This window comes from Lissotriton helveticus, chromosome 11, assembly GCF_964261635.1.
Source record: "Lissotriton helveticus chromosome 11, aLisHel1.1, whole genome shotgun sequence".
Taxonomy (NCBI): Eukaryota; Metazoa; Chordata; class Amphibia; order Caudata; family Salamandridae; genus Lissotriton; species Lissotriton helveticus.
Window position 1 is genome coordinate 813,780,878 of NC_136072.1, and position 23,163 is coordinate 813,804,040.

The window sequence follows — 23,163 nt, forward strand, 5'->3', positions numbered from 1 at the left end:
CTATACACATAAGTTGAATTTGGCTAATTTCCGGTAGGATGTGTATGTGTAGGTCATGATGTCGACGTTTCGACCCCCAAGTTAAGGGCAGATGGGTCCTCAGTTTGGGGTCTTCCTCAGGACAATTAAAAACAGTGACATTGAGCACCTAGGAAAACAGAAATGTGTATCACTAGATGTAATCAATTGAAATCTAAAAAACAAGGCCAAAGTTGAAGATGTACCTACATGTGCAGGCGAACGAGGGGTAACCCGTCTGAATTGGGACTCGCGCCTGTGTCGTGGTTCTCTGAAGGAAATAGATTACGGTTAGGAAGGATAATGAGGGCAGGTCCTAGTAACCTGGGCCAAGCAGATTAAGATCGACTTACTCTGTTCGCCCGTGAAGTGGATGGCGATACTGGGACCGGTCTAGCTGTGGGTGAGGCAAACGTCCTTCAACCAACGGGCGGTCCAGTCGAGCGTGTAGATGAGTTACACAATCTGAAAAAACATAGAGAAGCTGTATTCCTAGGTATGACCACTCTATGTGGTAGACTAGATTCAATGGGGGGTGGAGGTCAGGGGTGTGTCTGTTGGCCTTCTCCCAGTTTCTGCAGGGTTCCGTGGTCCTGGTCAGGACGGACAACGTCACGGCCATGGCTTACGTCAACAGGCAGGGGGGGACGAGGTCCTCTTCTCTGGCCCTAGTGGCGGGGCGGTTGTTTGTTTGGGCGGAATCTCATCTGTTGGCTCTCTCGGCGATCCATATTCGGGGGGTGTCCAATTCCCGGGCGGATGCCCTCAGCAGGGCCATTCCGTCGTCTGTGGATTTCTGCCTTCGTCGGGAGTTGTTTGTGGCTCTGACGTTGCGTTGGGGTGTTCCGGTGGTGGACCTCTTTGCGGATGTGGGAAATGCCTTGGTGTCCCGGTTTGTCTCCCGCTGTCGGGAGGGGTCGGCCTGGGCGGTGGATGCTCTCTCTTGCCCTTGGCCCCGCGGGCTTCTGTATGCGTTTCCTCCTTTCCCCCTTCTTCTCCGCTTCCTGCTGAGGGTCCGGTCCTCGGGGGCTTCTGTGATTCTGGTGGCTCCGGCGTGGCCTCGTGCCTCCTGGTTTCCTCTCCTGGTGGAGTTGAGGTCGGAGGTGGAGTGGTTGCTGCCTCTGTCTCCTCCCCCTTTGGTCTTCCCGGCGTTTCAACAGGATGTTCTGGGCCGGATGCGCTTGGCGGCTTGGAGGTTGAACGCCTAGGTCTTCTGCGACGAGGGGTTCCGGCTGGTTTGACCTCTACTCTGCAGGCGGCTAGACGCGCTTCGACCATCAAGTCTTACCTACGGCACTGGCGTTCTTTCAGTCGGTGGTGTCTTGTCAAGGGTTTGGACCCCTCTTCCTCTTCTTTGTTTGAGGTGATGCTGTTTCTTCAGGAGGGTGCTTCCTTGGGCTTGAAGGTGTCTTCCCTTCGTTTGCAGTGGGCTGCGATTCGGGCGTTTAGGAGCTCTTGGGGCAATCTCTCGGATTCTGAGGGGTTGGTCAGTCACCTTTTTAAGGGTTTGAATAACGTTCTTCCTGCCCCTCGGCGGCATTTTCCATCCTGGGATCTTTCTCTGGTCTTGGACGCCTTGATGTCGTCTCCCTTTGAGCCGTTGGTTTCTGTGGATCTGCGCCTGTTGTCCTTCAAGACTTTCTTTTTGGTGGCCATTACATCTGCTCGCCGCCTGTGTGAACTGGGTGCTCTTTCTTCCAAACACCCTTTTTGTCGGGTTTTTGATGACAGAATCGTGTTGCGACCTATTCTTTCCTTTCGTCCTAAGGTGGACTCTCAATTCCACAGGGATCAGGAGTTGGTTCTTCCTTCCTTTTTTGGTTCCCCGTCCTCGGAGTCTGAGGTGCGGCTTCACTCTTTGGATGTTAGGAGGGCTCTCCTGGTCTATTTGGAGCGGGTCGCTCCTTTCCGTCTCTCAGATTCCCTTTTTGTTAATTTTGGTCCTGTGAATAGGGGTTTGCGTCCTTCTACTCCTTCCTTGGGTCGTTGGGTTCGTTCTCTGATTTCTTTGGCGTACAAAGAGGGGGGGCACCTTTCTCCTTTGGGGGTTCAGGGTTGTTCCACTCGCTCCATGGCTGCTTCCTGTGCGGAGGTCCAAGGGGCTTCCATTTCGGAGATCTGCCGGGCTGCCACCTGGGCTTCCCCGCTGACCTTTGCCTCTCATTACAGGATTGGCCAGGAGGTTGACTGTGCGGATGTGTTTGGACACAGGGTTCTTTCCACTATGATTCCTGAATAGTGATTTTTCCCCTGGTCTTCTGTGTTTTTTAATAAACCTGTTTTTTGCATACCTTCTTTGGTTGTCCTGTTTGGCTTTGTACATCTCAATTTCGTAAGGAAGGGAAGCGAGGGAGGGACGATGAGGTAATGCTTCAATTACTTACCGGTAATTGCATTACTCTGAGTCCTACTCCCTCGCTTCCCTTACTTACATCCCTCCCTCCCTCCCTGATGGTCCAGGCCAACCTTTTGGTGTGGTTTCGATCTGTGTGGTATTACAGGAGGTATGAGGGGGCTGGGGGCTATATATAGTCCCCACGTGACAAATCACGTGGGTACGGGTGTCTGGTGAGGCAGGGATGCCTCAATTTCGTAAGTAAGGGAAGCGAGGGAGTAGGACTCAGAGTAATGCAATTACCGGTAAGTAATTGAAGCATGATGCAGCACCTACATACCCCAGAAGCTAAAAGAAAATAGAGTAGGGTAAAAAGGAACAAAGTATTGTGGATTGAAGTGAAGGGATGCAAAAAGAGATAGCAATGGATAGGAAGATGGAGAGCAAAGGAAAAGATGGCACCGGTGCTGCATATGCTCCTCATACTGCTATTGTTAGAGCTACGCTCGCTGCTACTTGTACAGGTTTTCTCACTGACCTTTTATTGTTTAAAACGCTGCTATCTCGCCTTTTGCACATCACCATTGCTGTGAAGGTTTTTAACTTATTTTAGCTACTGTGTGTTATGATAACGATCTTATTTTTATCGGACCACGTTTATTAATATTATGATGTTTGCTTACTTTTTAACTTGACATGGAGGTTTCTCCGGTCCACCAAGGTTCGTACCGATTGTTGCAGAGGGTAGAACCTCATTCCAGGTATTACTTTCAGGCACTTACTTCCGCTTATCCACTTCCTTTGCAGTTAGCGCTCTAGACGTTGGTGCCTCCTATTTAGGGACACGCTGGAACAGCCGTGCAGCGGGCGCGCCGCCGGTATGCCAAAGGCAAGCCCGTCTGCGCCCGTCTGCGCCTGGACCAGGCCTAGGGCCCCAGACCCTGGTTCTTACAGTGCATGTAAATCTACAATATGTTATTCAGGTGAGAGCCTTTTGTCCCTCCGTCCATCGATACGCCAGAAATGCTATTAGTTCAAGTGTAAACATATAATAAAACAGGACTACCACCAATATTTACGCTGTGATATTAAACTTCCACAAATGTTAGATTTGCCAATTAACTCCCTGAGAGATAGTACAACTCGAGATCAAACAGATATTGATCTACAGCTAGCACTTATTAATGTTAGTTCCCTGGTCAGACATAAATACGAAATTGTTGATTTTATCACAGACTATAAACTTGGCATATTATTTGTTACAGAAACATGGGGTGATGACTCCTCAGACTCTGATTTTAATATTGCGACTCCACAGGGCTATTGTATCTTCAGACATGACAAGCAATTTAAAAGAGGCGGTGGACTGGCATTGATCCATAGGGCTGAATTAAGTTCCTTTTGTTCATTAATAGCCACACAGAACTGTGAAGACCTGCTTTTTAAAATGACTCTCTCCGGTCAAGATTCTTTTAAAGGTCTCCTGATCTTTAAAATGACTCTCTCCAGTCAAGATTCTTCTAAAGGTCTCCTGATCTATCGCCCTCCAGGCCCCAGATCCAACTTTTTAGTTAATCTCCACTCTTTGTTGGAGCTTTGTCTCCACTCTAATTCCTTTACAGTCTTAGGGGATATGAATTTTCATCCAGAAACAACTGATGATAGAGATACGGAGGAGCTACTTGATATGGCCGCAGAGTTCCAGAGTTCGGCCTAAGACAGATGGTCTCTGGTGTTACACATACTGCAGGGCATACCCTAGATGGCCTGTTCACTAACAATCCGGCCATCTCCAAGTTATCCACACTCCCATTAATCTGGTCTAACCATTATGCCATTCTTTTTAGATATAAGTTCCAACAAACTAATAGCCCTAATATGCTTAATTCTAAGATTACTGGCAGTGCGTGGCATAAACTTGACCCTACAACTTTGGTCAACGAGCTAGCAAAACGCGAAGAGGAGGTGGAGAAGGATGTAGAAATCTCTGCCAAAAAATCTACCACCTGGCTTGAGACCAACTTTGCAAAGCTAGTCCCTAATATATCGATTAATAAAAATAGGAGAACACCATCTGCCCCTTGGTTTTCTGAAACTTTGAGAATAGATAAACAGGCTTGCAGAAGGCAAGAGAGGATGTGGCGAAAAAATGATGAGCTTTTAGAAAAAAAAAAAAAATCGATATAAATCTATGCTCTCAGATTTCAGAAAAAAGCTGATTGGCGAGACAACTCTCTATTATACGTGAAACACAAGAATTTTGCCTCCACCACCCTTGTTTAAACCAGATTTTACTAAGACAAGTCAAACGACAATTTTTTGGTTTGACCTGGTATTTTTATTTATACCTTTCTTTTATCTTTTTTCAAAAACTTTTTTTTGGGTTCAATTGTGCAAAAAAATGGAACTACTGTACATACATCTATTTACACTAATATACAATTTACAAACATGAATACACTTTCCACATATATACTAAATAAAGAAAATATACATCATGCATCACAGAGAAACCTTTACATAAGACAAAACAATCTGATTCTGTATTTTTGGACAAAGTCAAAAAAACAAAGAGTACACTCATTAAATGAAAACAAGGAGTACAATCATTTAAATGAAAGCAATTGTTAGTTTGCGTTATTGGTGACAAAATTTGACTCCTACACAATTGCCGACGCGTTTCGAATCCAGGAAACCAGTACCCGGAGTCTCATCAGGGCTTTGTCATTTATCAGATTTTTAGAAAAAAGGGGGCTTTTTGGTGACACTTTTCTTAATTACACAAGCCGTAATTTCTAGAATCAATGGGCGATATGAAATCACTCCATGTGTGGGGATGTGCTTTACCCAGCTCGTAGTCGCCAATTCCAATTTGTGCTCACACCACACAATATTAGAGATTATTATGGAAAATGGAGGTCGTATTATTATGGAAAATGGAGGTCGGATTCATTATCCGACAGTTATGCTGCAACCAGCCGTCGCCAAACTGTTTCCAGAAGCGTGTACTTTCTTTTCTAAACCACCTCGTTGTGTTCAGGGTCCAAAGGTCCCTTTCATTCGGATGGCGCCCCAGTCTGTCTCTCTATCGGCTAAATTACTCCTTAGTCTTGTCTAAACTTGACTACTGTAATGGATTGTACATCAATATGCAATCCACCCTTCTCAGGAAGTTACAGGCAGCACAAAATGCTGCAGCAAGACTGATTCTGGACATACCTAAATTTCAGTCTGTCAGATCAGCATTGCGTGGCCTCTACTGGCTGCCAGTCGGTCAGCGGATAAAGTTCAAGGCACTTTGCATGGCCCACAAGGCCTTGCACAAAGAAGGGCCAAAATTTCTAGAGGACCTCTTCAGATGGTACTCCCCAAATAGACCTCTGCGTTCGGCTAATGCCCATCTGATGCTGATGGTCAGGATTAAAAAAATGAACTGGGGGGGGAGGAGTTTCACCTATAACACCATCAAGATATGGAATTCACTTCCTCCCTTCTCAAGTTCAGAAAACAACTGAAAACCTGGCTCTTTTAGTAGTAGTAGCACTGAGTACAGTATGTAGCACTGTTAGCGCCTGGACACCCGAGGGTATTCGAGCCCTCTATAAATTTTATTAACATAACACATGTTTTGTCTATGAGGGACCATGTGTGCATGAAGCATGGGCTGCCGCTATCCATAATGTGCCTGGTCTATGTGCAATAGTCAGATGTGCTAACTTTTAAGACAAGCATTGGCAAAGTCTGAGTTAAAGGAATGCTGTGTGTAACGTGAAGCATTACAAGTAAATATCATGTGGATAGATGTGCATTTGTGTGGAAGTAAAAAACTGTAGGCTAATATTGGTGTAGGTTAAAGGGTCTGGGGATAGTTGCAATGTCAAGCCAGATCTAAAAATCATGTAGGTAAATGACTGCCCTCCTCCCATCTTTGCTGCTTTTAGAGAAAAACATGCAATATCTAGTTTACACATAAAGCTAACAGTGGAGGACCACAGATATTGAACCTCGATCCAGTCAAGTCCAATTTAGTGTCCTGTGCATACTCTTCCCGCACTTGCCGCCCTTCAGTGCCACTGGACACCAGAAAACAGGAAATTCTTCAAAAGTAAGGTGCACCAGGAAAAAGGTTCAATGTAGCAAATTTAAATCCATCATCTTCTTTAATTATTCCAAAATATTGCACACATTTTAAAATCAGCCAACGCGTTTCGTTCCTGTCACAATAGGAACTTCATCAGGACTGAAACAATCATATAAAAGACAATATAAATCACCACATACAAACATGTAAAATGACATTACATACTTACGTATATAAAGACCCACAACACATTTCAATCTCTTAGATTCAAATGTGTCAAATGATCATGCTGCGGACACATTTGAATCTAAGTTCTTAATGCACAGTCATGTGAGGTGGGATATACTTGTATGTAATTCATTTTTTGCATATAGGTGGGTATGTTAGGGATGAATCGTTATAAGTGTTGGGATCTGTTTGGGATTAGTGACGTTCTTTGATATGTGTATATGTGGGCTGCTTAGTGGAAAACTAAGTCTAGTTTGACCTTTGTGTAGTGTGTCATGTGCCTTAAACCTGTATTTTAGGGTGTGATCTCTATGAGATACATAGTGATTGAGCTGTGTTGTGTGTCTTTATATATGTAAGTATGTAATGTCATTTTACATGTTTTATATGTGGTGATTTATATTGTCTTTTATGTGATTGTTTCAGCCCTCATGAAGTTTTTAGTGTAAAAGTAACGAAACGAGTTGGCTGATTTTAACATTTGTGCAATATTTTGGAATAATTTAGGAAGATGATGGATTTAAATTTGCTACATTGAACTTTTTTCCTGGTGCACCTTCCTTTTGAAGAAATACATTATCTAGTTATCTAAGATATTTTAATAGTATTCCAATGTCATGATATAAAAAAAACGAAATGGTCACAGGAGCGTGGAGGACAAGCACATTTTCGTGGAAGCACACAACTTCTACTTAATCAAAACATGTACTCTTGGCTCCTAATATGTTGGAAGAGCAAAACTCCTCTCTAATGATGCTCATGTTATTGTATGGTGATAGCTACACTGTCAACCCAGACCAAAAAAAAGTAACTCTGAGAGAGGATGAGAGACTCTGGAGAGGATGCTGCCATTGGGTCCATCAATGCTTAAGCAGCCTTGGACGCGGTGGGTCTATGGAGAGGTATAGGGCTTTGTTTCCAGCATTGCCTCCGCAGCCACCCTTACCACCCACTAAACACAAATACGTATGAACCAGCCTCTTATCAATACAGGGAGATTTCGAAAATACGTAATGGATCCCTTCAAGAGCCTTCACTCATTACTTTGCTTTTCGAGCTTACCCCGTGCTGACTATGTGATACTATCTCTTCACCTGGGAACCATGCTAAGAGCTCTGATATCATGTGACACACAGTGGCATCGTGTGAGTTGACATGTCTGAACAGTGAATTGTAAAGGATCATTTTTACCGTCCAAAATCCAAAATGATTGCATTTGTCAAAGCTTGTTTACATTTTCTTGATCGCTCACTCACTCCACATAGTTCAGGTTGTTCCTTGTGTGTGTGAATAGCACATCGAGTCTAGAGAACAAACGACAACCGAAATCAGCTCACTTAATCGAGAGACCTCAATCTGTCCCATGTCAGGTGTGAACTTTTCATCATTCAAAGATCTCAATCTGTCCCATCGCACATGCGAATAGCTCGCAATGTTCCATTTTTCCTTCGCATTCTGATTCTTGAAGAACCTTGAGGTTTTTTATCACAAGGTAAAACATACTAGTCCCAGAAAGCAAAGCGAGGCAAACTCACATGAATCACTTGAGCTTCCGTCGCACTCCATGTAGACTTCCTCATCCGAGACTTCCTGAGGAAAACAAGATGTAAGAGAGGAGGCGCTTTAGTCCAGACTCTCATGCAGGTTCTTATGCAGAACACTTAGTCACATTTTGTTTACCTTCTCGGAAATCGGCACCAAGTACATATCTGTAGTGAACAAAGGAAGATATCAATGAATGAACGAGCAAGAGAATAAACAGGATCATTAAACTGCATTACTTTCTCAATGTTTTCTTCATCACATTCCGTACTATCTTGCGGGTGAGCTCGACTTCTGAGACAAGTACATTGTAGTAAATTACTTCTCTACTTTTCTCCACTAAATAGAATGTACCATGACATCATAGAATGCCTGGGTGTCTCTCTGGCTCACAGTGTCAGTTGGTCAACTCAGGCTGAGCTGCCTGGAGCTTGCTCCTGGTGGGGCTACATCTGTACTTCCTATCTTCTCCTACTCATCTATCCTAGAAGAGAGCTACAATAAAGGATTATCTAACTATGCAGCTGGACTGTGTATCTTCCTTTACCACACAGATCTCTAGCCGTAGCATACTTGGAAAGCTGGGTTGCCCAGTATCTTCACACTTTCAAGCCCTGCACACGTGTGGAGTTGCAGGGACGCAGCAAGGGTGAGACACTGACTGACTATAATATGGATGGTGTCCAATGAGTGGGGGTTGGAGGGTGACTCCAAAGGGATGCCACAATATGGGAAACACCGTCTAATTCAGAAAGTTAGAGACAACAGCGCTACGAAGCCTGATCCCTCTATTGTCATAATGTACTTCTGAACATGTGTATTTACTTTCGTTATCTGTTTAAATTACCACAGTGGTCATTAAGGTGCCTTGGAGTTAGAATAGTAAAAACGCACTACATATGGTCAATGACAGGTCATCGAAAAAATCATGGAATCTGTAAGGGCTTAGAGAGGAAACATCTACAGGTCTCCACAGATTCTGCCTCATTCACTAGTGAATTCTTGGAATGAAGACGTTGACTTAGCACAAGAGCTCTCCAACAATGCAGTCCAGAGTTCTTTTGTGAAAGTTGGTGGTGGCAGCAATGGACCAGACGTATAAACCTATCAGAGAAAGGGGACTTGTTAAGATTGAGAAGCCCTCTTTTTGTGAGTTGAAATTGTGGGCTATGAAGACCAATGGTCATTTGTCTTTTTGGGCAAATCTTTTTATTGGGCTTAAACATCTGAAGTCATTGGCCATCAAAATGTCAAGCAATTGGTGATACAAACATACATAGCAAAGCAAATATTCCTCATAAATATACAAGGCAAACCCGACTTAGCATAGGCCGTCACCCGTATCCCCCATCAACCTCCCTCTCCTTCAGATCCCCTACAGAGCACACTATATACAACTCTCCAATCTGCCTCATAGGCATGGTGGGTACTGGAGCAGCATAATTTTTGCTTCACCGATAAACATCACGGAACTGTAAATCTTCATGTGCATTTAACACTTTATATAATCAGTATGTCTAACGTCATTAATGAGAGCGGAGTATTCAACTGTATTTCTGGAATGTCTCATTGTAGAATGTTAGAGATTTATTAACATACACATATTAATGTTCAAGTTAATCATGAAATCATAGTTCTCGTATGTAGTTACACGTATACTTTAAGTTTTTCAACCTTTAGTTGACATTGCATTACACATATAACCATGACTCATGCTTAAGTTACCCTCCTAAACCTGCTATAATACTGTGGCTGTTTGTGCACCTATATCTAAATGTCAGGTGCACATTTGTTTTCCTAAAGTTAGCATGACCAAAGGCCGGAAGCTTTTGGGCTTCTATGTTTTACCTTCAATGTGAAAGTGTATTGTTTTGCATGTTCTCTCCTCTGCAGATTCAGTTTAAAGGCTTCATTAGTTAGAGAAGGACGCATTGTGTATTGTAGAACTAGTGAGGTCCGGAATGAAATTTTTGGTAAGAAGGAGTTGTGCAAATTAAGTAGGAGATTGATCACCATGACTGAAACGGATGCTCAAGGTCACTCTGATGTTCAAATTGGAAGGTGGGAGAATTGAAAGATGAAGCCAATTTCTACTGTGAAGACAATAGAATTTTACTGCAGATAATGATGTTGATTGTGTATGTGTTAATAGGTGTTCACATTGTTAGTTAGACAGCAGATGCTCTTAGACTTGGAGAGGTACAGACATCCTGAGATATTTCTCATTGTGTGGCTTTATGCTATGCTTTCCCTTGACTTGGAGAACTTGTACTGAAGTCTCCATTATGCTGACACCTTTCCTGCTTCCCGAATTTAAATAGGGTTTCCCTCATTCTTAGTTAAGAATCGGGCTTATAGATTTTCTTTGACATCCTTATGTATCGACAGGAGGATTGAAACATGCAATCTAATCATCAGATTCTGTTTCTCAGTGTCTGCATTGCAGCTACTGAACTCCTCATATGCTTCCTGTTTTGAGGATGAATCTATTTAGGCGCTTTGGATTTCCATTAGTAATTCTGTATTTTTACAATATGTTTTTGCGACTCATTTATCAGTTTGGTTTTTAGTCTGTAATAAGTCTTTTTAACTTTCCTATGGGTTCAGACTTTTATTGTATGGTCATAAAGACTACACTGTGATCAGGAAATTAAATTGATGTTAGCCCTCTTTTACCTCTCAGGCTACTACAAAAACTTATTGACCAAAGACAGATGGTAAGAAAGGTTCAGTGCCCTCTTGGTACCATTCACATTACTAGTCAGCCGTTCGATCGAGTCTTTGATACCACTGAGTGAGTGGGAGACTGGTAGCACTTTTACAGTTGAAAACGATGGTCATTTTGGTGCCCCCAACATTGCAATATCATATGGAACTTCTGCTTCTCCAATGGCCATAAATCAATCATTTGTAGGCCCAGTAGCATCGTTTATTATGTAGAAGGTATGTGAAACCCAAGAATGTGCTTGAGAATATGCGCTACTTGTTACCAGAAAGGCTAAACCTTAGGACAGGCCCACTAATTGTGCAGTGCCTCTCCAAGTGTCCCACAGCTCTTCCAGCATATAGCGGATACATTGCGGTACATGCTGTGAAGTCGGGATGGTGTATAATGGAAGAGGTGTGGCGCCGCGGCCAGGGTGACTGACTCCGGAATCTGAGGATCACGGTTCGATCCCCGGCACCGGCACCAGATTAGCCCAGCACCATGTGACTCTGGGCAATAGCTTGCTTAATCTTCCCGACAGCCCCCAGCGCCTAGAGACCCTTACAAGTGATTGTGCGCTTTACAAATGTGGATTATTATAATGCACCCAAACAATATTTTGGAATCTATTTCCCTGCACAGGACTGAAATTGAAGAAGAGTGGATATCCCTTCCCAGACATTCCCATTGCTTAGTTGTGATCCGTTTTCCCAGGGCACGTTCTTATTCCTTGTTGTGTTTCCAGACAGCAGGTAAGTCCTGCACTAAAATCAGCTTGTAGAGGCTGGCAATTGATCCTCTTGTATCTGGAAGGTCAAAACCAGCCATATACTGCAGCAATGTTTTGGGGGCTTTCTTATCAAACATATAAGAGATCATATGGCACCTTGACCTCCCTCCAAAGTCAGAAAGCTGTACCTTCCAAGGCAGGTATGAAGGCAGGATTATAGTGGTTGAGAGTGTACGGGAATGGATAAGTTGTCATCCTTCGTAATGTGACATAGTTATCCCAGGCTTACAGTGTAGTACTCATGGAGATACTGAGATAGCAGTTTGCATATTTCTGTGGCTAACCAGACACGGTCCCAGAGGGGGCGGCAAGTTAGGGCATGGTCCATTAACGCCAATTCCTCACTGAGTCGAGCATTGACCATTCCATTCCATTATGATTCTCAGTAGCTTAACAGCGTGATAGTGAGTAATACTCGGTGCTGCCCCCACCCCCCAAGAGGCTGAATCAGCAGCTTTTGAGAAATCCTAGGTGTTTTGCCCCTTCATATGAATTGTAGCAGTTGTTTTTTAATTTGTTTTAAATGTGGCCTGTCAAGCCAAATTGGCAGTGCTTGGAACATCTATAGTAACTTATGTAGAATAGACATTTTACTTCCATTGATCTTGCCAATCTAGGAGAGGAAAAGACTCCCCCATGAGCACATGTCCCTTTTTAGGTCTTGCCTATGCAGCGTACATGCGCTGCATAGGCAAAAAGACCTTTAGCAATCGCTTTTCAGCCAAAAACGTGCACGCGTTCCATTGCCCTCAATGGCAACGCGTGCAAGTGTGGAGATTCACTTCCGGGAGCGCGCGGCGCCATATGTCAGCAATTATCACTCCTGGCGCTGCTCGCTCTCGCAAGTGAAACGCTTTCACTTTTGCCGACACTTTAATATCCAGCACTCGCCCCCTCCTCTCGCCCCTCCCCCTGCTGTCTCCTTTTAGCGCAAGGAACGTGCTTGTTTATTTTGCACGATCCTATGATCATGCTGTAGAAAGAAAAAACTATAAAATTCGTAGAATGCACAGAATACCAGGCAGAACTGGATTACATATTCACTGTCTTTCGTCTTTACTGCCTGTGGCAGTAGAAAAGGATCGCAGGTTGCGGACAACTTAGGGAGGGGTCGGAGTCTCTGGGTATCACGTGGAGGAAGGGGGGCGTGTGGGGGAGGCTTCTGTCTCCCCAAGAATGGAACGCTAGGCTTCCAGGGATGGCTCTGGTCGAGTTTGGTCTGGGTTGCAGAACGGCTTCAGTCGTCCTGCCATGCGAAGGAATGCCGGATTGGGGTTTCAAGCCCCGGTTGTGGAGTGCTCTTCCGGGTGCCTGGCTTCCTGCTACCTTCCCCTCCTCCTCTGGCATGGAAAGAGGCCGGGCCGAGAACGAGAGTAACAGCAGAGTGCGCTGGAGACAGACCGCAGGCCCCTGGTGTGAGCCGGAGGCAGGAGCTTGCCAGCTGGGGCAACCGGTAACCTCCCCCTGTAGTACTACAGTCCAACTATGGCGGGCGCCCTGCCGTCTCACTTCCGCCTTTTGCCCGCTCCGCTCTCAGCTCTGCCGGTTGGAGGAGCACCGGTACAGCGCGACCGGCCGCTCGCTACTCGAGCCCCTTCTTCAAGTCTTCTGGGCCTGGTTGCTTGAGCAGATTCCGCTCTGGGTAGCCCCCAACGCAATCACCAGCGCAGGGTTGCTGCTGAACGTGTTTACCTGCCTCCTGCTGGTGTGGTATCGCCCGACTGCCACCGAGGAGGTAAGAGCAACCCTCCAGGGGGGAGGGGAGGGAGGGCGAGCATCACTGACATTGCCAGGATGACATCCACTTTTCCACCGACCCCCTTTCTATCACTTAAAACGCCAGTATGAGGCAGTATGCAAATGACATTATAGCAAGTGACTTCAAAGGAAGTGACAGCACAACCCATGCTTAACATTTCACGCACGTTTTGCAGCAGGTCTATCATGAGTACATTTGTGCGCAAAATGAGATTTAACAAATTAGATTTTGCATCTGGGTTGAGCCAAAAACCAGACACAAAATGTGAGCGTCAATTTCCACAACTATTCTTTAAGAACTCCACCTCAAAGAAGTTGGCAAAAAGAAGAAACATTTGAAAAAGACCTTATGGTGGACAGTAAATCCCAGGGAACAAAAATAATAGTAGATAACTTTAGAGGGTAATGCGTTTACTGGAGCGACCTGTGTTTCCCTAGTCCCAATTTTGAATCAAAGTAGCGTAAAGAGTCAACGTGTCCCCTGCAAAGCTCCCCATCTTGCTTGCAGATGATAGGTTTTTATTATATGCAGCTAGGTAAGTGATAAATTGCTATAGCCCCCATGTTTCCTAGAGAGATCACTCTAAAACTCCAGTTGAGGGCCCCAGGAGGCAAGATTGTGTCTGGTCAAAGAAAGGCACTTGATAACCAAGGACATATCTGTAGGGCTGTTAGCCCCACCGCAGAGTTCAGGGCTGCGTCTCTATGTAACCTATACACAACGTTGACACCAAACCTCTGGCAGCTACAGAATTGGAGCTAACAACACGGTCCAACTAATGCAACAGCACTGACATAACACTATCGTCCTGTTCCTGCGGCACTCTCAGCTGGCATAACAGAGAACTGCCTCCACAATGCTGCTCGAGAGCACTAACGTTCCATTACCAACACTAGAACAGCACATACAGCAGTGCAAACACCATACATATACCCTATAGCACCAACACTGCCAACTCGGCACTGCTGGCAGTCTACAGAAAGACAGCACTAACAACAGAGCATTGGCAAGCCTACATTTAGAGTTTATGAACAATGACAACGGCGCTATGAAAGGGAATATATTCTTCCAAACTATAGCTGATAATGTTTGATGTTGGTTTTAAAACATACAAGCAGTTACTGTAAACAAGCATTGGCATTGCCAGTAGGTCTCGCCTTTGGGACCTTATAAGTGTTTAGCCATGCAACAGTTGATGTTGTTGCATGAAGGATATTGTGCTGGATAACTAAACACTTATAAGGTCCCAAAGGCGAGACCTATTGGCTATGCCAGTGCTTGTTTATACCTGTCAGAAGTGGGGGTAGCTAATAGAGAACAAATCTCCAGGGGAGGCAGATATTCTAACTCCAAGATATTTAATAGACTTTTTAGCCCGCATCAAAGGAAATTAAGCTTTCTGCATTGCTGCTTCAGTAGCAGGCAAAGCAAAATTTAGCATCTCAGATTTGTTATAATTTATTTTAACTCTAAACCCCCAGAGACAGTTGGCACAGAGTTCTTCCCAAGAGTGATAGGAACCTGAGAGGAGGAGTCAGGAGGAAAATGCATGATGGATGGGATGATAACTGTCTGAGCAAGGGCAACCAAGGGCAGCAGCTTCAAACTGTCACCAAGTCACCTGGGAAGAAAGAAGGGAGCAGGACTTCAGAAGCTGAGCATCCTGTGCATTCCCCGAATCTTTTCACTATCTCTTGGAAAAGGAGAGGGTTGAGGGACACCATTACCAGGGAGGGGAATATGTGGCCCAAAAGATCAACATGCCCATTCTCCCTCCACAGAAGATAGATCACTGCCAAGGTGATTAAATTGGTTTCTGCCCAAATCCTGGTCCTCTCTGCCACTTGAGCCAAAGAAGGAGCCTTGGTTGCCCCAAGGTGATTGAAATATGCTTGTGCTGTCTGATTGTGTGAACCAACACAGGTGTTCCCAAACTAGGGGAACACATGCTTGTAACGCCCTGTAAACTGCTTCCAGCACCTTCAAATTCAAAGAATAGACTCTGAAGCCATCTGCAGACCTTGGACTGGTTAATCCTCTGAATTCGCTCCGCATCCCAGGATACTTGCATCATTTGTAGTAGTCACTGGGAGGGTAGGAGACAGCAGCACACCCGTGTTCAGGTTATTGCGATTCAACTACCATTGGAGCTTGAGGACAACCTCTAGTTGGACTGGCACCAGAGTCCTGTGAAGCTGGATGCCAGTACTGATGTATATGATAAACCAGATAGTAAAGGTGGAGACGGGACCAAGGTACCACAATCGGACTGCTGACATGTCCTCTCTTATAGCATCAACCATTGCCTTGCAGGGGCCTGGTGAAATTCCAAGAGCCTCCTCAGTGGCTCTCTCAGCTTCTCCTGGCCAAACGGATGAAGAAAGACTTTCCTAGCGTTGATCCTCAACATGTCTCTCATATACTGGCGTAGAAAAAACTATAAGTTACCATCTAGGCCCCGCCTATAAGAGGCAGAGAATGTAGTCTTCCTCTGGCCCCCATATTAGGAGGGGAACTAGCCAGGAGTTTTAATAGCTGAGTGAATGCTGTTCAGTCAGGAGACATCATTCCATATGGAGCGATGGAGCGACTGGTACAAGAGGAGGAAGACAGACGAGGTTGGTGGGTAATGAGGTAGATAATGACCCAGTAGCTCCAAACTTCACAAATGGCAGATTCACAAAACGGGCTTTGTTGCACCTTTTACCCACTGTCGGGGTGGCCAGTCTCCTCAACACGTGTGTCCCCTATTTCACAAAAGGGATCTGCGTACTGTGGAAAAATAGGCTGGTGAGTAGAGGTCCTGCACTCACACACCCGTCAACTACAACTGAAATTCGGGCATCTGCTCAAGACTTATTATTTATTTGCTCCAATCACCTATTAGAATTGATGGACACGCGCCTGCTGCTCCCATCAGTTCAGCACCCCTCCTCCACCCATTTTGGGGATAAAAGTGTACCTCAGTGCCACTGGCAATAAAGAGTCCATCAACTGGAATATGTATTTTCCTTTTCCACCCCTAATAAAGAGGTGGAAAAGATAAATGTATAGATACGTGTAATAGGTAACAAATGTGTCACAGAAATACATTAAAATGCATTTATTAAACGTCGTAGCTGTCTGGAGACATCCAGCATAAGTAACACTGTTTTATAAATGTGAAATTAATATATTGCATAACCTGATATAAACGTTTCCCAAAATATTGTCTTTTTAATGCTTACAGTGCTCCGCGTTACGATGCATTGTCATAATGTTCTACATTCATCTTTTATTCAGAAGTACTTCGTGTTCCCAGTCAGGGGGGAAACTCTTGATATCCCACATCTGAGAACACTGATGCTCTGAAGGACACCGGAAGTGCGCACAGAATGGGCCAGCTGAGGCTTCAGCGAGGCGCGTGATTAATATCGAGAGTTACTGCGCTTCCGTGTGGAATTAGAAGTATTAGCCACCATTAAGCTGTCAGGTGTGGTGAAACAAACCTGATAGGTGGTGTCTGTCCTTTGAAGGTCACGCTTGGCCTTTACTTCTGTGCAAATCTGTAAATATGCAAACGCCACCACAAAGTGAAATACTGTTATTTATAAAAAGGGTAATGAGTATCAATAATATAGTAGGTTCAATAGGCCCAGGGGCCCGAAAGGCCCACTGCGCATCGGTTCTAGCTGGGTTTTTTTTGCTATGGCACGAGCGGATGGAGGCCGTTTAGAAAGGAAGGGATGTGAGAGATAACTTTATTGAATGAAAGAATAGTTTATCTAAGTAAAAATTACGTTTTTTTTCATGATTTTAGATTTGCATAATGTACAATGTGTACGTACCAGATTAATATAATTGGTGCACCAGTACATGAGACTATCAAGCAATTGTATACAAAAACACACATACACAGACACGTCATCCAATACATGCATCACACACAATTTGCACTTACATGCGTATGACGTCGAAATGTTATAATTTGATAACAATGGTAAACGCAATGGGTGGTTTGATAATTTAGTCACTTTTATTTGACCTTTGAAAACCGTCCCTATGAGACTTCTCCATTTAGAATGAAGTTCAAGGAGTGAAGTTCACGTTAAAGCCAAAAGAGGCAGAACCAATCTCAGAAGTCATACAGATTACCATGTTTATCACCCCATTGAAGTTAGTGCTGGCATTTGACTGGTAAATATTCGTTCATTAAGAGAAAGCTCAAAGGTACATATCACCCCTCATTACCGTCCTTTGCAGATTTGCTGGTGGGCTTCGGGGTCCGTCGAGGTGGTGGATGCAGGACCGGGCAAGGAAGGGAAAAGCGCCGGGGGTCGGCGGCTGAAGCAGGAGCTTGTCTTCCGTGTCCTTCTGTGACTGTAAGAAGTAGGTACAAGTTCAAAGGTCAACAACGAAGCTCATTGCTTCAGAAGGTGTAGCTAGATAAGCCTCTTCATGATGTCTTGTTATGTTAGGGTTGTATGCTAGAATATATATGAAGTACAGGGATATTTTCTGGCAAAAATATTGCGTCCTAAATATTGTTTACAAAAGTATCTTCCCACTGGGTGTAGATTTTCTATTGTTAACTCCAAAGGGGCAATATTGTTGAGGATATCATTTAGGCCACAATAATTTTCCAACTCCATAATGTTGTAGGACACTGTGCACCAGTCCTGTGATTTCGATTAATAACCTGGAATTGTAGTCCTGGTTCACTTGGGTTGATCCACTTTAGCTAAAACACTTGAAAGCAATCATCTGTACAAGGAAAACCCAGGGCTGGAACACAGTGCCCCTTATGAGTCACCTGCACCCATAACCTTGCATCCCTCCCACACCGCCATTCTTACCTCTTCGTTTGACTTACCCTATAAAACTGTGGCATCCTGTCTCACCTCAACCTGTTTTTGAGCTGCCCCTCTTTGAGTCCAGCATTGAATTCACGTGCTATCTTTGTAATGTTGACAGATTTTGTCTCTCACTGAAAAACGTTTAAAAACGTTTTAGGGCGCTCTGCCTTCCCCTGAACCAAAGGTTGCAAGAAAAAGTTCAAGCAAGGGCCGGCCTTTGACTTGAGTACAGGGGTCGCCACCAGGGGAGTCTCAAAACCAGTTGCACCCTGATTGCAAAACAAAATGGCAAGGGCCACTGATGTCAGCAGCAAATGTTTATTCTCTGGAGTCTGAGGTCACCTCAGTGAGGAAGGATAATACAGAGAGAGCGGGGGAAGGAAGGGGGGAAAAGGTAATGGGAAATAATATGTATGAAGCGAGGCTGTAGAAAGTATAGGATTATCAGATGTCTCCACGTCACCAAGGACGCAGAGATCCAGTCTTGGAGTCTAGTTTAATGACCCTGTGCATAGCGTCATACTGGTAACGCGGGCACTAGGGCAATGCCTTTTTAGGTCTCGGATACAGTAAGACTGCGCACATGCGCAGTCGAGCTGGGGAGATTTAATGATATTCAGTAAGTTTCACTAGCGAGGTTAAGCCCCGCCCCGCTTTTCCATTGGCTGGCGTCACCGTTCATGTTAAACGGTGGCCAGCCATTGGAGAAGAGGTCCTAGTGACGTTCTTCTTTCTCTTTAAGCCCGGTCCTTTTCAGACTGGGTTCCTTGACTTACTGCTGGAGTAAAAGGTTTCTTATCTTCTTTATGGGTCCAGATGGCCCCATAAAGAAGATAAGGAACCTTTTATGCCAGCAGGAAGTCCGGCGCTTGTCGGGCGCTTGTGACTTCAATAACAGACTATTTTAAACAAGGTGTTGTTGGAATGGCCGCTTTCAGACCTTCTTTTTCGTGCTTTTATTTAACAAATGCAATTGTGTTTGTTTCTTGGTGGAAAACCGCACAGTTCGGGACACTGCCATGAAGTGTGTTTGTGTGACAGGTGATTGTGGGTAGCAGTGGTCGTGTGAGGCGTTTCCGGTGCTCTGTGGCGACACGGAGGAGGTAAAGCAGTCCTCGTGGCGAGAGTCAGAGAGGGCAAGTTCTTCCAAGGTATTGGCAATAAACGCCTTCCTACTGCTTCCCAAGACATTACAACGAATGCGAGAGTGTGCGCGTGTATGTGCGTGCTAGCGTGTGATTTGTGCGTGAGTTTGAGTGTGTGCCCTTTCGGCCAATGGCGTCTTCCATAAAATCCCAGTTCACAACCCTGTGCTCAAAGGCTCGTCTATTAATATCCGAATGGTGGTTGTTCTGCACAGCGACCTCAATATGCTCCCGGCACCTTTCACGGCTCCTTTACTGGCACCGTGTGTTCGGTCCGGCCCTGTGCCCGCGCCTTCAGGGACCCTTCACTGGCACCGTGTGTAGGGTTCAGCCATGCGCCCCGCGGTTCTGATGGCCCTTCATTGGCACCGTGTGTAGGGCCCATCCCTGCCTCCCGTGGATCCGGGGACCCTTCACGGCTGTGGGGGTTCTTTTCTGTCAGGAGTCCTCCTGACAATTGTCGGTTCAGCATGCATTATTTTTGTGCCAGTGCCAGCGTGTTACACATGTGCAGTAAAGAGTAAAACTCCACAAAGACCCACAACGAGAAATAGTGCTTTTATACCGTCCCCGTTTCTCTGCGCTCATCTGAACCCGGGACCCGTAGCTGATGCAAAGAAGACGAGGCCCGCAGCTGATGCAAAGAAGACGAGGCCACATTGGACGTCGCTTCATCGGAGAGCGCCCAGGGGGGTCTAAACTTAAAAAGAGCGCCCTGAAGCCCACCCTCCCTCTTGGGTGGGGGGCTCCTGATTTAGCACTAATCTTCCTTCCACCCCAGGCAGGCCCAATCCTATTAAAGCAAGAACTCGGACAGTCCTCTAACTCAGCAACCAGATTCTCCGCTGCCCCGGGACACTGATGGGATGTGACAGGGCGACAAGCTCATTAGCGGATACAGGTCTCTAATACCGGACTGGCACTGTTCCCGCCCATTCATCTCCGCCCCGTCCCTCCATGCACAACAAGAGGTTTCCCCCGGGGGTTTTTGAGGTCATTGGGTATACAGAAGGCCTCAACTTAGTTGTGGACCCTAACACTTCCATTACTGCACTTCGGTGATTTGGAAGTGGCGTGGTGGAGTAGGGCGGCGCAAGGCTCCCCCTCCGCTGCTCTTTGCCTCGGGCTGTGCCATGCCGTGCTCAAGATCCGCTCTTGTGTCTGTTTTTCTTTGCTCCCCCATCCGCTCGTGCCTTTTTCTTGTTTTTTTTGCATTGTTAGGCTGCCTGCCGGAGGAGACCGGTCTTGACACCAAGCTCGTGTAGCGCATGCAAATTCGCTGCACAGCGGAAGTGCCCCAGACCACTGCATGGCGACACAACGGCCAGTCACTTGCGCTGCTGTTGTGATGTTCCTGGGCTTGTCATGCGTGCGGACTCTTTCTCCAGGGCCTCACGGATAAGCGCGCTGTGGCATCCTAAACAAGGAATTACAGCAAAGAGAGCGAAGGGGAGGGGTGTTGGGTTGGAGTGGTGAGACTGAAGAAAGAGAGGAGGCTTGCACAGATCCTCCCACCCCCCTGTGCTCCGAGGAACCCGCACTCCTGCCCTTTCGAGCTGTCCTCATCAGCAGTGGCAGATCTTCTCGGATCTGTGATCCAGGAACAAGCGCCCATCCGGATCCAAGGGGGCCGCACGCCGCACCGTGGGGGGCACAGGTATGGAAAACGACTTTTTAAGAAAGTGGGATGGGGAGCTGGTAGAGCTATGAGGGGGGCGGGGGTGGATTGCTATATGTGGAATATCTGTCGTCTGGGAGTCGTGTAATATGACGGGGAAGGGGTGAGTATTTTCTGTGCTTCTGGGTTTTGGTGACAGAGCCATATATGACATGCCTGGTGCACACAGCACAGTGATGTGTCTCTTATTGCACCCCATTCCCCCGTGTTCATTGTATCAACCAGGGGAAGATTATTTTTTTAAACCCGACCCTTCCTTGCCCTGCACCCTTTGCATGGCCTAGTACCCTCCCTACCCCTGAGACTTGTAGCCTCCACGCCACCCTATCACCCCCCACACCCCCAGTAGGTAACCTCACCCCTGCCATCCGTGGAACTCGTGTCTTTTTCTCCAGCTCCTGCCAGCAGCACTTCTCGTACCCCTGATGCTGCAAGTCTACTTTTCAGTAACACTGCACTTTAAACAACGCAACCTGCCACGTTGATAGGATCATTCTTATTGCTCCACCACCCCTGGCACTTACATAAAGTTTGCCTGCACGTGCTGTTCACTTTCCTAAAGCTTGGCAGCACGTCCTGTTCGAGAAGGATTCTACTCTGCAAGGCCACACAAGGGACATAGTAAAGACCAAAACTCTGGGCCAGGTAAATTGCAGTTGGTGGGTGCTCTAAGGGCAGGGGTGCAGAAGTAGGGGTGCGAGAGGTAGTGCAGTGCTTACAAGCTATGGAAGAAGCTGCGCAGTGTTAAATGTTTTGTAATATTTGGCAAACTGAAAATGCTTGCAAAATAAATTTGATAAATATTTGAAAATATTTCAGCAGTAAGAAAAGTTCAAATGAAGCTCATAGTTTTGTGTGTGATTCTGAAGTGTGATTGTTGCAAAGATTTTAATAGGATCAAAACAAAAATACACTTTACATGTGTGATGCACACATGAGAAATATGCACAGAAAATCAATTTCCACATCTTATCATTTATGTGTCACGCAGGGTTAGCAGTAAATGCATAATTGATACAACTGTAGTGCCCACTTGTGCTCTCTGTAAAAGGCAGTGCCCTAGCACACCATGCTTCAGTCATACCCTTTGCCAATGGCCTCCCCACTCGCCCACCATTCTCCTGTCCAATCTTTTCTCTCTTCCCCTCGCCTCGCCCTCTCTACTACTCAATCTACTCTACTACTCACTCTACTACTCTCACTCTACTACTCCACTACTCACTCTTTACAATTCACTCTTTACTACTCACACTTTACTACTCACTGTTTACTACTCACTCTTTCACTCTTTACTACCCGCTCTTTACTACTCGCTCTTTACTACTCACTCTACTACTCACTCTCTAATACTCACTATACTCACTAATACTCACTCTAGTCCTCTCTACAACTCTCTACTACTCACTCTCTATTAATCACTCTATTACTCACTCTACTACACACTCTCTACTCCTCTACTGTGCACTCTTTACTACTCACTCTCTACTACTCACTATTATTCACTCTACTACTAGGTCTCGCATTTGCGAGAGATTACGCTCATTTATTTATCTGTTGTCAAAACCAACACATAAATAAACATTTTGTCATTTACAATGCCAATAGCTCTAACTTTTGCAAAGGACAGACTGTTGCATTGTAAATGCTTGTTTGAGCAGCCTGGGGGGGAGGGCAGTTTCTGCATTGTTTGATGCCGCCAGAGGCCCAGTGGGTGGCTGAGTGGCCTTTCTCGAGGTAGATGGGCGCCCATTACCTCCTTTTTATCAATGGTAGAGGTGTCACTCCATTTCTCTTGCTGGGCCGGCCCATTAATATATGCATATTGAGTGGAGCAGGGGGTCTGAGCAAATTGGCCTAATTTCTTTTCAGGAGTATTTCACCTGTGTAAACTAATCTGTGCATTTTCTAACCCCCCACCCTTTTTTTTTAAAATAAAATGTCACCGAAGCAGTGTTTTGTGGAAAGGCAATATGCAAATGTGGGCCACTTTGTTTTAGAGTGCCCGGGCCGTTTATTAATCCCAATCTAACCCTGCCTGTGGATTG

General features: G+C 45.5%; 1 protein-coding gene across 2 annotated transcripts in view; it reads right to left on the reverse strand.

The window, feature by feature from the left end:
- The window catches only part of LOC144792072 (uncharacterized), a 484,547-nt gene that overhangs the window by 72,762 nt on the left and 388,622 nt on the right, over positions 1–23,163 (reverse strand). For both annotated transcript variants that reach the window (XM_078666920.1, XM_078666919.1), the window contains exons 18-20: positions 17,691–17,819; positions 8,343–8,371; positions 8,198–8,252 (exon numbers count right to left, since the gene is read on the reverse strand). In XM_078666920.1, the coding sequence (XP_078523046.1) occupies positions 8,198–8,252; positions 8,343–8,371; positions 17,691–17,819 (213 nt within the window). The remainder of the gene's footprint in view (positions 1–8,197; positions 8,253–8,342; positions 8,372–17,690; positions 17,820–23,163) is intronic.